General features: G+C 53.2%; 5 protein-coding genes across 5 annotated transcripts; 1 reads left to right on the plus strand and 4 right to left on the minus strand.

The window, feature by feature from the left end:
• Window positions 1-7: 7 nt before the first annotated feature.
• On the minus strand, window positions 8-2,225 carry BDP55DRAFT_599025 (IFRD domain-containing protein). Its single transcript, XM_060571028.1, has one exon. The coding sequence runs from the start codon at window positions 1,724-1,726 to the stop codon at window positions 311-313; it is 1,416 nt and encodes a 471-aa protein (XP_060436213.1). The 5' UTR covers window positions 1,727-2,225; the 3' UTR covers window positions 8-310.
• BDP55DRAFT_643008 (uncharacterized protein) lies at window positions 2,198-2,585 on the minus strand. The gene has a single exon (XM_060573488.1). The coding sequence runs from the start codon at window positions 2,560-2,562 to the stop codon at window positions 2,341-2,343; it is 222 nt and encodes a 73-aa protein (XP_060436214.1). The 5' UTR covers window positions 2,563-2,585; the 3' UTR covers window positions 2,198-2,340.
• Window positions 2,586-4,974: 2,389 nt separating this feature from the next.
• BDP55DRAFT_722988 (uncharacterized protein) lies at window positions 4,975-7,387 on the plus strand (the record flags this gene model as incomplete). Its single annotated transcript, XM_060578680.1, has 3 exons — window positions 4,975-5,008; window positions 5,075-5,286; window positions 5,348-7,387. 3 exons carry the CDS (start codon window positions 4,975-4,977, stop codon window positions 7,385-7,387), a joined length of 2,286 nt encoding a protein of 761 aa, XP_060436215.1.
• A 2,232-nt stretch (window positions 7,388-9,619) lies between these two features.
• On the minus strand, window positions 9,620-9,955 carry BDP55DRAFT_626034 (uncharacterized protein; the record flags this gene model as incomplete). Its single annotated transcript, XM_060571576.1, has 1 exon — window positions 9,620-9,955. One exon carries the CDS (start codon window positions 9,953-9,955, stop codon window positions 9,620-9,622), a length of 336 nt encoding a protein of 111 aa, XP_060436216.1.
• Window positions 9,956-13,581: 3,626 nt separating this feature from the next.
• Window positions 13,582-14,565, minus strand: BDP55DRAFT_743465 (uncharacterized protein; the record flags this gene model as incomplete). Its single annotated transcript, XM_060580487.1, has 1 exon — window positions 13,582-14,565. One exon carries the CDS (start codon window positions 14,563-14,565, stop codon window positions 13,753-13,755), a length of 813 nt encoding a protein of 270 aa, XP_060436217.1. The 3' UTR covers window positions 13,582-13,752.
• Between the last annotated feature and the right edge of the window lie 554 nt (window positions 14,566-15,119).

Below are 15,119 nucleotides of genomic sequence, written 5' to 3' on the forward strand. Positions count from 1 at the left end.
AGTCAAAATGCAGCTTCAGGTATCAATCATGTGAACTCCCAATAATGTAGGCTAAGTGTAATTTTGCGACGAGGATCCTCCGCTCTGTGGTATCTTCTGCCTCGTTCGCAATCAAGTAGGGCAATGCCTCGAAAATCATGCGTGTCGTATCCTTTTTGTTTGGACCGTGATGCTCTATCGTGAACCTGTACATAGGAAAAGAAGCATGCAATGCAATTCTCTTTCCATCAATTCTGCTCTGGAAGCAGCTCCCATCCCGTCCCATTCCTCCTCTTATCTCCATCGTTGCTTATACGCAAACGATGCCTTGCTACCTCCTCATGTGCTTCGCGCTCTTGTTGGGACGCACCGCGTACAGCTGTGCCGCCGCCTCCTCCGTCTCAGCGTTATCCAACAGCTCCGCAACAGTAGGGTTGTCGTTGGAGTGCGTGGGCAACCCGCCTCCGAGAATCGTCTTCGTCGCCTCAACGCGCGCCATGAGGGACCATGAATCGATGAGAACGACTGTAGACCCGAGGCGGAGCTTCTCACGATACCCGAACGCGCGGTTCTCCTCCTCGTCGTCGCCCCTGCGGCCCGCGCCGGGATCGGCTTTGGTGCCGCCCGTGTGCGGGTTAAAGGCCGGACGACTCGCGCTGGAGTAGCCGGGCCCTTTGCCGTGTTCTAGAGACGACACGATGCTGGCGAATTGCTTGCGCAGGTGTCTTCTGTCTCTGCGCGCCGTTTGCTTGACCGAGGGCTTGGATGCCTCGGCCATGAGGGCGATGAGCTTCTTGGGGTCGTATTGGAGGTTCATCGGCTCGCCCGTCTCTTCCTCGTGATCGCGGGCCGCCTCGAAGATGAAGGCGATGTTGAAGCCGGCGCTCGCTTGGACCTCGACGTCGGTGCTGTCGAGCTGCTCTACAAAGGCTTCGATGGCGGAGTAGACGTTTTCGGTGATGTCGTCTACTTGGCTGGCGACAAAGGCCCAGGCCTCGAGGGCGGAGGTGACGACGTCGCCGCTGTCTGCTGCGCCGACGGCCTCGCCGTCGCTTTCTACGATGGTGACTAGGTATTCGAGGAGCTCGCTTGCTGACTCTTCGCCTCCGCCGCCGTACATTGTTGTGACTGCCATGGCCCAGATCGCGGCTGCCTTGACGTCATTATCGTCGTCGTCTTCGAGGGTCTTCTCGAGTTGCGGGTAGATGTCGTCGAACAGGGAGTCTGATGGCGTTGTGAGAAGAGTGGCTGAGAGAGACTTTAAGGACATGAGGCGCTCGAGGGAGCTGCCTCCGGACCTTGTGTTCTTCATCAACGCCGTGACGATGTCGTCCAAGGAGTTGCTGACTTGGCGGCCGCCATAGTGGTGTTTGACAAGGTGCAGGTAGGACATTAGGGTGGCCTCGCGCCTCTGGGTGTTTGTCCGCTTGCGATCTTGCAGTTCGACGATGCGATCCTGTAGTAGTTGTGCCCAGTTGGGTTCCGTTGCCTCATCCAAAGCGGTGTCTGAGTGATTTGACAGTGTGCTCATGGTCATGCCGTCGTCGTAGTCGGAGTCGCTGCCTTCGTCTTCTGAGGCATAGCGACTACCGGCGCGCGAGTGTGCCGGGGAGTTGATCTGAGAGTGGCCAGGCGAGACGTTGGGTGAGTTTCTCATGGAGGCGCGAGCGGACTCGGGGCGTGATTTGGCCTTCTTGGAGACGGTCTTGCCGCTCTCGCGAAGAACCTTGAGTCTAAGATCGTGCATGGTGAATGACGGTGTAAGATAGACTTTGTGTGCATGAGTGGTGTGTAGAGTAGAGAGAGAATTGGTTGCTGTGAACGGAACTTCTCGTGGGAGAAGACCTGTATATGTAGGGGTTGCCTGATTTGTGATTATCAGGGTCTAGGACCTTCTGTGCTTGTAGCGCGGTGGCGTTTCTTTGAAGATGGTGTTGCTTCTAATTGTGTTCTGCGTCTTGCTCCAACAATCCATGGGTGGTATTCGGTCTCTGTATATAGGTCTGGGAGAAAATCCGGAGATAGGTTGAGACGCAAAGATGACTATGTTGAGGTTCCGGAGATAGGTCTAGAGCCGCACAGGTTGGTGATTATCCAGCGGCTCGGCGAGGATTTGAGAGGGTTTCAAGGCAAGGTACTTGGAAACCGCGGGAACTGGAAGCTGAAAGATGGACTTCGTGGGTCACCAGACCGTCTTTTCAGATGCGAGGAGAAGCTTGGGGATTTAAATTAGGGCAACGGTGGGCAAAAAAAAAAAAAAAAGGTGTGGAGGGTTGGCGAAGAGTAGTGAAGGTGGTGGGTGGTAGCGATAGAAGAAAGAGGGTGGCATTCACATTTCATCAGAGGGAATCCTTGGTATACCTATGATGCCTGTCGGGTGTGTCGCACAGGGATCGCAAAAAAGAGCGAGCGAGCGTTGTGGATGACGAATGACGAAAGAGACTTTTCAATCGTGTGTAGGGCGAGACACGCAGCTGGATGCAAGGTTGAGCTCGGGGACAAAGCAGAAGGAGGCAGACAGACAGGAACGGCGGCAGCAGCAGCAGCAGCAGCAAAACATCCGGCAAACAAAAATCCAGACATCAGGCTGCATTTTGCCCCTCCATTTCTCACATCAGTCAACTTTCTGTCACTCCACACGCCCGAGGTCAAGGACTCCAGGATGATGTCTTCCTGTGGGGGCAAAGTGGGCGTGGTCTGTCCGCTCGCGCATTCCTGGGAGATACCCCTGTAAGCAGATCATCCCCCCGTCCTTGGTTGCGTACGGAGTCACGGAGTGTGGTCCTCCACTCACTCTTGAACTTCTGCCCGCCCAACCGTAATGTTCCGCATCCGAGGGAGAAGAGAATTCATGGATGAATGTACGTTATCTTAGGTACGGAGGTATTGAAGAACATGAGGCCATTCGGCATGGGAAACAGATGCGGATACAGGCGAATGTGAACCCAGCCGGCATCATCTGACCGGATTCAAGTCTAGACACTCGCAGGCGGCGCCAGTGAAACCCCCATCCCTGGTCTCTCCTCATCCGCCGCCTAACCAGATTCGCCAGGATCTCAGCTCGTCCCTACCTGATGGCTTTTGTTAGAGATGGGGGCATAAACAGCACCAGTGACAGTTTGCGGCAACTCAGGGCACCCGGTGACAGATGAGCAGATGCAGCCCGATCTGGCCCTATGGACAGACATTATTACAACAAGGCAGGACAAACTGCTATCATGCACTACCTACTAGGTACCTAGATATGATGACCGGGCCTCGAGCGAAGCACGACGGTATCGTCCACCTCAGGCAAACATGGAGCAAAGCACCTTGACAACAACTTGAGGTCTGCTTTCTGAGGCCAAAAATATATACAGGGTTGATTCGGCAGAGTACGGATAAGGTAGACAAACACCTTGGGATTCCTGCAAAGCATAACAGAAGAGAGCATAGTTGCGCATATTGGGCTCGGCGACGTGGACAGTAGCAGCTGGTCCGCTTGACTTCATACCCAATTTCGAGGATCATCCGCCAGAAGCTGGTGTGGCTTTTCTCAGGCGAGGTGTTCAACTGTGTTGATGAGAAAGCCATCAAAGTCACAAGCGTGAATGGCTACTTACACCAGAGTGTGGGCCTTCCTCAATATTGGCACAACCTTGTTAATATACCAAACCTTGGCCCTTGGGGCACGCTCTGTGTTGTCTCTCTTCATAGTGAGAGACCACTTGTGACTGTTCTATATTTACTTATTCAGAGGTAGGTTCCGATTCCTGCGACAGCTATGCCGACTGCGATCCTCTCCAACTTTTTGAGAACTTGAGGCAAGGCAAGGTATGTACATCTGCTACCTTAACCCCGCTGGCCGCCTTCACATTCCAGCTGTCAGGTGCCATGTGGTGAGAGGTCTGAGGTGTGAGGTGCCCCTCTTTCCTAATCCCGTCATCACTAAATTGGAACGCCCCCGAGCCTGATCTCAGACACGCACTGTGCCTCCCGTCTCTGGCGGACCATTCGAGGCAACGCATATCGCAGTTAGGTTCCCTACCTTACTATCGGTGTTAAGCTGTCCAAACATCCAATATTCGACTCTCGTCCTCAGGGCAGCCTGGACGGCAAGAACTACCTACCCACCTAGGTACCCAAGGTCCTTTCCTGAACAACTAGAACTCGAGCCGTTAAGTCTCCTTGTTCGCAGGCAGACCTTGTACCTACCTACCTTACTCTTTGGTACTCGATGTGAGGTGGTCTCACTACCCAGCTTCACCCTTCACCTCAGTCACTTTAACCCCTCCACTTTCCACCTCATCCTTATCAGCTTCGACACTACCTAACCCACCCAAGGTAAGGTAGCTAAGGTAACTTACCGCTATCGAGGTAAGTGGACGTGTGTACGGGAGTGTTCGGACCTCACGGCCTCGCTGCTGATAACCCCACCAACCCACCGCCAGCGCAAGGTACCTTCCATTTCCCCACTGCACCTGCCCAAGACCCTCCGATACTAGGTTCCCTGCAACCTGCCCCTTCCGCGCACCAAGCCAAGTGCGATAAGGCGTTATCACCGCCTGCACTGCCGCGACTGCCTGATACCGAACAGTGACAGCACGGTGCCACCTCCGGATTCCTGCCCCACTTCACCCACCTCGGCGACCTCGACCTCCAACTTACACTGTATCGCACCTGCACCTGCCTTACCTTTCTGCCTCCCTCCCGCCTTCTCCATGCCCGTTCATTAACTTCAGCCCGTGAAGAACTGCGGTCTACTCTGAGCGACTTTTCCCCTCATACACCGCAACATCTTGGGCTTCGAAGACAGATTCCCACCTTCGATACCAACAAGTCCCCTCGTCCCAACCTCGATCGACCTAAGCTTGGTGGTATTCGGACGGCAGACGCTGATACTGGCACAAGCTTTCCAACGCACGCTGACTTGGCCAGCCATTCAGTCCGAGAGCCTCGTTGCTCTCGTCTTTCTCCCCAACCCACTCTCGCCAAATCACGATACGGTCGGGCAAGATGGCAACGGGCGCGAAACCTCAGGCAGAGGACGGTAAGCTTAACACTCCTGCCTCGCGTTGCCCTCTCCATGATCAGCCCTAACGGACTCCTTCTCTAGTGCTCCTGACCGTTTCGGTTCAACATCCCAACCTCGATTTCCAATACCCCGAGCGACGCATTATCCTCCAACAGAAAAACCCAAGCGTCGTGCAAATCGGCCGTACCAGCAAACGGTTTAGCAACCTCGAGGCCAAAGCCGATAACTGCTATTTTGACAGCCCGGTCATGAGTCGCGAGCATGCCAAAATCACCGTCGATTGGTACCACAAGGTGCGTGGTCTATTGTAGCTCGCCATAATTACCTTACGCTGACTGCTAATAAAATGAACAGAAGCTTTTCGTCAAAGACATCGGCTCCCTTCACGGAACCTATCACAACTCTCTAAAGCTGCCTCTACATGCCGCGAAGGAGCTGACCCGGGGTGATGTTCTCAAATTTGGCATCGACATTCAACGATCCAACGACCTCTTTCCGCCTTGCACCATCCAGGTAGACTGGGAATTCGATCACCTGGCCAAGGCCAAAGCTTCTGGTCAGCTTGGCGGCCGCCCCTCCTTCTCAGTCCCCGATGACTCCGACTCGGAAAGTAGTGATGAAGATATGTCCACCATGGACGATATCCGCGCCACCGTTGAGAAGATTCGCAAGATAGAGATGCCTAAGTTGACTACAGGCCTGGGCGGTTCCTTTCCCAGCTTCCTGCCTCCTCATAGCTCTATCGATCTCACCGTCGACTCTCCTGTTCACGAATCTCGCGGAGGTGCACAGGCTGAGACCCCAATTGTCATCGACGAGGATATCCCGAAGGACACAAATGAGCTCGCCGAACCCCTTCCCAAGGTCATGCAAGATCAGGAGGTGACGCTTGAGTTGGACGCACCGCATGACGAAGACGAAGAAGACGAGGATACGCCTTCCAGTCATAGAATGAACTCGAAGCTTCCTCTTGTCTTCGCCTCAGACTCCGAATCGGATGACTCCTATGATGACTCCTACGACGACGAGTCGGCAAGTTATCCCGATGAAGAACCCTCAGAGATGCCCGACTCTTACGATGATGACATTTGCCTGAGTGATTCCGAAATGTCAGACCGCAGTGACGCTGAAGATGACCTGGATGCCGAAGACGAGAGCAACAGTGAAAGCGATAGCGCGAGCGAGGACGAGCTCTTGATCGAAGCTTCGAGCTACGACGAGCCTGAAGACAGCCAGATGAACGATGACAATGACAACTATGGTTCTCAACCCGACAGGGACATGGCAGCCGCCTGGGAAACCCAGGGCGCCTCTCTTGCCTTTACGCAATCGCAACAAATGCTCAGAATGCCACACGCGAACTACTACCCCCAGCCCGATACTGGTCGCCAGTTCTTCCCCGCGCCTATGCCATCACTCTCTTCTATCATACCTTACGAGGGACTGGAAGAGCAGGGGAGGCAGAACGACTTCAGGCTGCCGTCGATTCTGAATCCTGCAGACACTCATGTCGAGAATGAGAACCCCTTCGTAGCCAGCCTGAAACCCCAGCAACTGCACATGTCTGCACCGACAGACCTCATTCAATGCGAGGGGGTGGCGCCACTTCATTGCTCATGGGAACGGGCCCTGAGCATTCCCAAGAAGGGCGTCGCTGCCACGGAGTCTCTAGCGTTCTCCCAGAATGATGGCCCCTCTGCTGAAGCCCTTGGAGAGACGACTGGCAAGACTGAATTCTTCGCGGCAAGGGAGGCCAACAAGGCAACCATGCGTCGCCACGAGCAAGACCATGACACAATCCCGGTCCAACCTCGCAACCAGGTCCCCGAACCGCCTGCGATTTCTGCCGAGCCATCTACTTCAAAACTCCCGTACAATGTTGTATTCGATGCAGCGCCCGTGCCAGAGCCGGTGAAGGAAACCCCCAAGTCGGCCAAAATGGCCGAGTCGGCCTGGTCTAGTTCTGGAGAGAAGTTCCTCAACAGTCCTCAAAGTTTCTCCGTCACAGACGTAACAGAAGCTCCTGAACTTGACATGACGAGCGCTTATCAGTTCCAGCAAAGCAAGCTGGGCTCTTCACTGACCGCACCTACCGAGCCTGAGGATATACCACAGGCAGTGACGTCTCCAAAGCGCAAAGCAAATGAGATGTCGACCCTCACGGCTCATGAGGAGTTCATCGAGGCGGCTATGAACAACATGGTAACCGGGGTGGAAATAACTGCCGAGCAACCCACGACTGTTCCCGTTGCTGCAGAGCCCACCTTGGGAGCACCTCCTCCCCCTAAGCGTCTGCGAAGCTTCTTGAGCAAGGCTGGGTACTTCTTCGGCGGCGGCGTTTTGACTGCGGCAGGTGTCGTAACAGCACTTGCCGCAACCGCCCCTGCTCTTTGATGACTGAATGCAGATGTTATTCATCTTCAAGGTATGGCTTGGTTTGATTTCTTGGAACGAAACTGGATCGGAACGGGCTTGACCAATTGTGTCTACCCGAGACTGACTATTAGTCACGGCGTTGCGAGTTTCGGGGGTCTGGAATTGGGAATAAGGAAGTGGCGGGATGGAATGATTCAAATTTGATGATGCTTCGGTTCAGAGGGCTGGAGATGACAACTTGATCAGGACTGGCAGGGCAGGTTTTCTCACATGAAGGTTTATGACATTACTAGGCCGCTAGTTATTCGCTTCTCTATTTCTACAATGGCTGTTTCTTATCACACTTATCGCTTTAGTAAACGGCAGGCTGCGCTTCGGCAATGATCTACTCTTTACTATGACATGATCCATAACGTATCTCGGACTTTTTTCTTTTAAAAAATCGAGAACTCTTATCTTCTACCATTTCATCCTAAGATGCTGGAAAACCAGTCCACGTAATACTATTATTGACAAACTGAATTCAAGCCGCTAGAGGTACCCTCCGCCGGAGGTGATATATTGTTTCCTTTCCGGCCCAAAACGTGGGAGGATCTATTGCCCAAAGGCCATAGGGCGTCTGCGAAGCCATCACTTTTCAGGGATGATAAGCTGGCCATCCATCTTAGCCACTCGGGATGCCTCAGGTAGAGCTACGCCATCCACCGCCCGCGACCCATACGAGGAGTGAATCATGCTCAGTCTTCAACAACAAGCACCGGGCCATATGGCCGAGGGGCCACGAAGTGCTGGCTGGGACAATGATGCTCCTGTTCCTTCCAGGACTCTGGCCTTCAAATCTCGGCTGGTCCATTCTATTTTGGGTTTCTTTTTGGTCAATTTGACTTGTGTAAGAGCCTTGGATATTTCTTGATGTCTGCGTTTGCCTCAAACATAGGTGAATGTGTCTGTATTGGTGCTTCTTATTGTTCTAGGCGTGTGAGTGCGTAAAAACGCTTACCCTTTACGAATATCTCCGTTCGTATGGGCGTTTAATAGCGCGACAGACGCGAGGTATGGGTTAGTGGGCTTCGCTTTGCATTTTGCTGGGAGGGGTTTCCTCGCCGTCCAACGTGACTTATAGGGGAAGCCGGATGTTGTTCTCGTGGGTGGTTCGGATCTTTCCGCGGGACTCTTTTCAATGACGGCTCTGGTTTAGAAGTAGATCAAAGTCAATGATAGCGTAAGTAGCCTTACTCACTAAGCCACCGAGGTTCAGAAAAACAGAGTGGTTTACTCAGAAGGCGCCTGATTCGTGCCAGGGCAACGTATTGCTGTTGTGCAACTCGGCCTAAGCACCTAGAGTACGTAGACATGCTCGCTTCTTTCGCGATTATACAGAACGAGGCTAAGAGTTCTGCTTCGCGTTTGTCTCACCCGCGGAGGGAATTCACAGCTTCCTAGAGGGAGAGAAGGGGGTGGTACGATTTCCATTCAAGGTGCTTACTTGTCTGTAACCGATGATCGGATGGAATCGTGTCAAGGGTGACTCCTTCGCGTGATCACAGCTCTTCGATATCGATCCAGTAGCAACGTCCGGGTAACCTCCCGCGGCGGTACACGACCGGCTGATGCCACGCTATCTCGTAGGGTTGAGCGGGATCCCTCCCTCTGTGTTCCATCGTCGACTTGCAGCCATGACCGACGTACTTGAGTGGTTCCGTTCCTCTGGATAAGCGAAGGGAACGCGGTTAGGGGAGAATTCGGCAACTACTGCTGCCAACGCAGGCTCGGCTCGTGAACAACCGTCCAGTCCATGTCGCCTATCAGCTATGGCAGCCTAGAGATCAAGTTGCTAGCCTGCCAAGACACACTCGATATTTGACAAGGGTTGTCAGCAGCCTTGGAAGATAAATCGTATTCCCTTACAAATTCCTCTCTTCCTCAGTCAATTCTGAAATACGATGGTTTCGTATGTTTACTGGACTATCATGCTACTTGTTCCCTAGACTCCCGACGCACGGGTGTCCAACGTCGTGGAACAGCATGAGCCGTCCATCCATAACACCAACGCCCTATTCCAAGCCCGAGCCCAAATCAAACTTGTAGAGAAAACGACCGTTCTAATCCGCCAGAGAAACACACTAGTTTGGTCCCCTACGAGACCACCCTGCCCTCTAGACCATATGACTTTCAGGGTTAAAGTAGCATTTACATGGATTCCGCGAAGTTCCCCTCAGGAAGCCAGATGATGGCGTTGGCTGCCGTGGTTCAGTGGCAGCCGGCACCGGCGACGCCTTGACCCGAGCCTGTCGGTCCCGTAGGTCCCCTGGGTCCCGGTTTGTTGTTCGAGTCCTCGGCCACGGGCTGAGAGCTTAGAGCCTGGGCTTGGCCAGCAGCCCCGTGAGGGCAAGGGACTCTGACCACACCTCGGGAGTCGCAGGTTTTACAAGGGTTTCTATGTAGCATAATTACGTCAATGCAAAGTTCTACTAACTCTGGGTTGGAAATTTCCTCACCTTTCGTTCCCGCCACAATGAGTGCAGGTTCTGAAATCCCACCTGCCAGAGTACCCGTCATCGATGCAGCCGCAGGTTTCGTTCTCATCGTTCGCCATAGCAGATGATGAGGTGGTGTTTCCGCGGTTCATGATGGTTCAATAGAATTTGATAATGTTGATGATAGAAGAAAGTTTTAGGTATCACTACCAGATTTGGTGAGTATTTTTCTGTAGATGAAGATTATGAGAGAGGAGAAGGTGCGTCGCAGGCTGTTCGAGAGACAAATGGAAAAAGAGTCTGATGAAGGAGGGAGTTGCTCCGTCTTTATACTTTTCCCCATCACGACACTTGGAGGACCAACTTCCCATCAACACCATGAAAGTTATCGCACTCACGAAGGTCCTTCGACACCAGATTCTTCTCGTGTGCCGGTTTGCCTCACCGCCTTCGACCAGCAGCCGGTCTGGAGAGCATTATCGTCTCCCGGACCTTCAACGCCGGCCAAGACATCACCAGAGGAAACAGCTAGCTGAGTCTTGTGGCCATGCTTGCCCCCGGCTTCTACCTCCATGGTTGCCTCGTTTCATGCCGCGAACTAGCGAATAAGGAGGCAGTGGTGGGTGATACTTCATATGTTGCCTTGTTCTGTCCCCTTTGGATAAGTAGCTTTGCATATTCTTCGAGCCGTCCTCGGGGGCAATTTGTCTCGGCAAAACGTTGGATCTGATATTGACGTCAGCCGCATAGAATTACAGGGCTTACATGTCCTGGAGCTACCACCCTCGCCGACGCCGTGGTATGAGCAGCCTCATGTGTTCCCCGGCGCCCCCGTTCCTTGCGTCGAGCCTTTGACCGATCTTGCTCCCCCACGATCTCTACTCTAGTTACGTTCAGCTGATGACGATCTCGAGATCATTGTCATCGAGATAAAGCCCGAATCATTGTTCCCAAAGAACAATAGGCGCATCTCTTTCTCTATTCGGCCTCACCTGCCTCGGACTCTGATTTAATTCCTCCCGGGCTGCCAGCTGTCCCAGCAATCACATCTCCAACCTCGACCGACGCCTGCGGCTACCCGCGTCAACCCATGTCAATCCTCCCACACAGATGTACACCGGCACCTCGAAGGGGCCTTGAAAAGCTGCAGAATGATAAACCAATGCCATGCGAAGGTTTCCATGGGACCTTCCAGCCGAGAGGAGAAGAATAAGGCGGTGTTCAACACGACCCTCCACGCTACGCTGGCCATCATGCGTTTGAGAAATGTCATTTCCCTTGGTGTCTCCGACTTTTCTACCCGCCCCTGATAGTGCGACCAATGACGGCTTCATGGTCAGACCAAGCATTTAGGATTTCCGTGGGACTTTCCAAATCACCGCATCTACCCAGAGATTCCACCTCCCATTACTCGTCTCGTTGTATCGTCAAGCGACACCCTCCGGCACGGCCCATGCCCGACGAAAGCCAGGACAACCCCATGTCGGGCACGATGCACCCATGCTCCTGCGTTCTCTTCCTCCCGTTATATCCGAGCTTAAGTCTGCGTAACGCGAATTCTTCAGGACGAAGTGGCATGCCCGCTAAACGCCAACACAACATAGATTCGAGACTCACGATGTTAGTCTCCCGCTGCCGAATCTTGGGGTGTCGTAACGTCCCATCCACCCCGGCATAATGCTTCATTCACTACATAGAAAGTTGTCGAGGTCTCGCCGACGAATACAGGATCTCAAACTACCCAAGTACGTCGGGCATCTTAACATGCCAACATTGATCATCAATAAACGAGCGTCAAAGAAGTACGAGCGCCGAGAAACTACAGCAGAACCCTTACACTTCTCTGCAAGGTCCGATAGCCCCGACTCACCCGTTCATATCCTCGGCCGATTCCCTGCTTGTGCCACCCATCCTTCCCTCGACCAGCGGCATTGGACGCGATCGCCAAAAAGTGTCATCTGACTTCCTTGTACTCTCTGTGACGGCTCAACCAAAACTCGAATGCCGAAGGGTAGCCATGTAAATAACGACAATTATCGTGGAAGTTGTCGTTGATACGGTGTAAGTTCAGTCTGCTCAAGGAAAGCTGCATGTTGTTGATTTCTCTTCTTCTTTCGTTACATCGCAGGGCGTGTCTTCGGATGATCACCTTGCATGTCTTCCTCGACACTCCTTTATCTGGAGATCCTAGATGACAAATGGACATTACCTGCACATATCACACTTGCCGCGTGATTACCCTGCTGTCCTATCTTACGTTTTCTTCCTGCCCTTCCCCTCCCGGAGACGTTTCGCGGCAACCTCATTACTCACGATGTTTTTTCAACAGGCCTCATCCCAACGACCCCTCTCTCGTTCACGGTCCTTACCCGTGGTGGCGTCGCTCACTGCAGGCAAACATCTCATCTCGGTGAGCGAGAGAACCAACAGGACCCCAGTCACCGCGGTCCTTTTAGTCCTTGGTCCCATGCATTGACGAGAGACAGACGTAGAGAGAAAGACCGTAACAGAGAGATAGTAAAGCGACGATGATAGACAGTGTAAGTCCGCAAAAACTAGCTCTAAATTGGGCTCTAATTGCGAAGCCTCCTGCAGGTCTTGGAGTCAAGAAAACGGAAAAGGAAAGAAAATGTCCCTTTTCCCCGAGGCCCCCGACACTGTCTCACTGCGAACTAGACAGCCAACGACTGTCTTCCGCTAGGCGTATGCGCGCCTTCAATATTTTTACAGTACGATTCAGCCCAGTCTACGGGTTCTGAAGAGGCGATAGGACCGGATCAACCAAGCAGCGAAGTATAACGGACATTGTCTCAACCTCAGCCTCTGGGCTCATCTACTTTCCGGCTGTCAACTGCACAGAAACGCCGGCAGTGCACAGTCACCCTCAACGTCGCCTTGTGGGATACTTCATACCCATGCCCGTTCCGTTCTTGCTTTACTGCTGTGCTTCGCGAGAGAAAGCATCCGTACAACAACATTGATTCATTCGTCGCTGGTTCTCACCCGTCTTCCTGTCCAGCTACCGCGGTTGCGCCTGAGTATTGGAGTTTGTGCGACTTCGAAACTTATCGCCAGCCATGTCTTGGAAGGAGGAGGGCGTATCTTTCGTCTGTTCTGCGACAATGACAAGTAAGCTAGGCGTCAGCTACAGCAGGTGAAAAGGCACAGTTTGCCAGGAACGCACCCACCCTGGAGGCCTGAGCCAGCCAAGTACCCTGTTACAAGTAGGGGCACAGCACAAAGTCGACAAGCGGTTTTGATAGGATGGTTGAGACTCGAGAGATGGCCATGGTCAACCAAGCATTGGCATAGCCATACTGATGGTCACATCTGAAGTCGTAACTACGGCCGAATGAAAACCAAGAGAGAGATTAGTCGCCACTTCAGGAGAGTTCCGAGTCGTACAGATTCGTTGGTCTCGTGACTGATTGGCACTGATGTAATACCGCTCCTTTGGTTCCGTCTGATACACCGACTGGATCTGCAAGGTTTTGGTGCGGTCATATTGGCATCCTTGAGGCCCGAGCCTGCGGTGAGCTGTGTATCTCGGAATTGAAATAGCCATGATACGGATGTAGATGACGGCGATGAAATATCTACGTTTCGAATAATGCGCTACCACGTGGCTTCTTTGGCAAGTACGACTGTTTCACCGTTTGAGAGGATCGACTCACATTGTCTTCAAAGAAACTAAGCAGAGGACCTTGGAGCTACTGTGAGTCCCTAGGCCATTCAGTCACAGGTCCGCTATAATAGGGGTCGGCTTCTCGGGTACTACATACCCAGACGGGAACCCGGCTCGGGTGCTGAGGATAGATCATGATGTGAGAAGAGACGAGTGCGAGCATGAAGTAGGTAGCCGCGGTAGGTTGGAGAGAAGAATAAGTCAACGTCCAATATTGGTATCTATGGGCGTCGCAGGAACCAATACACGCTTAATCCAACCCCTGCCGCGACCGCCACTCTCTCAGCCAGCTTGCGCAGCAATAGCCTCTCGCCTGCACGGTGACCTTGCTTTTCAAAAAAGTCTGCTCCCGAGTTCGTCCATGGGTAGGGTGTCTCCGGCACCGGCAAGCCGAGAAACTCACACAACGGGACCCAGCCGTCCTTGGGTCCGGAGAAGACGAGCATCCTTTCGGGTGTCTCACGCGTGATGGCTTCAATACGGGCATGATGCTCGTCATAAGGCTTCCGCCCCGGGACGGCCTCGGCCCACCCGCCGTACGCCGTGTCCATGATAAGCCGTAGGAAAGGCCACCACGCGGCGCGGAAGGCGTCGAGCGGGTGAAGCAGGCGGAAGACGAGGGACTGGCGCAGTCTGAAGACCGTCTTCTCCATGGACGCGCGCCAGGGCTCATAGTCGCGCTTGGAGACGATGATGCGGGCTTCTGGGTAGGCGGCGGCGAGGTCCTCTGCGAAGAGGAGGGCGTGCGGGCACTTGACGACGTCGTAGTCGCCTAGGAGCTTGTCGAACTCCGCGCGGCCGTAGGGCTTGCAGCGGTTGTGGTACTTTGCTTCGATGGCTTCCGTCCAGAGGGGGATTGACTCTTGCCAGGTTGGCCACATGGCTTGGAAGGAGAAGACTTTGAAGCCGAGTTGCTCGAGGGCACTGTTTAGTGCTGTGGTGTTGAAGTTAGTAAGACGGCATGATTTAGGATTGTGGAAGTTGAGGCTATTGCGATATGGGATGAACGTGTTTTTGATGGGATGGACTTGCATTCTGTCGCCGTCCGCGGCAGTCCGAGCAACAGCAGCTTCATGGGCCGCATTCTCGTCTTGGTGACGGAGTCAATGAGGCGAGGCTTTTCTGACGTTTCCATTTTCGATGATGATGAGTCTTCCGTGAACTTGCTTCCGTGTGCCATGGTTTCGTTCTTGCAATATCTTATAAGGCCTCTCATCTTGGCCGAGGTCTTGCTTCTCATTTGAGAGTCTTTATAAGTGAGCCAGCTGTCATGTACCAGGGCTCGTGGACAAGGTTTCCATTAGAGCAAGGGGATAAACCTAAATTGGCACAGACTGAGCTGACTCGTAATTACTCGTCCAGGATTCCGGGTGGGAGAGCTGGATCATGGATGAGGGTGTGTCTCGAAGGTAATCCACGCCCCTAGACACCCGGTCCTCTTCTCTATCCACCTCTCTCGCTCTGTCACTGACTTCTTTCGGCGAAGAAGCCATTCAAGATAAATGCCGATAGCACAACAGAGACTACGGATAAATGTATCTTCAAAGTAACGAAATGCTGACAACACAGCCCTTTCATGAAGCAAACA

This window comes from Colletotrichum godetiae, assembly GCF_030913485.1.
Source record: "Colletotrichum godetiae strain CBS 193.32 chromosome Unknown BDP55scaffold_2, whole genome shotgun sequence".
In the NCBI taxonomy this organism is placed as follows: Eukaryota; Fungi; Ascomycota; class Sordariomycetes; order Glomerellales; family Glomerellaceae; genus Colletotrichum; species Colletotrichum godetiae.

Bases quoted from the DNA above. Each gene is read 5' to 3' on its own strand.
- BDP55DRAFT_599025 (XM_060571028.1), bottom strand. From the start codon at position 1,726: ATGCACGATCTTAGACTCAAGGTTCTTCGCGAGAGCGGCAAGACCGTC.
- BDP55DRAFT_643008 (XM_060573488.1), bottom strand. From the start codon at position 2,562: ATGTCTGGATTTTTGTTTGCCGGATGTTTTGCTGCTGCTGCTGCTGCT.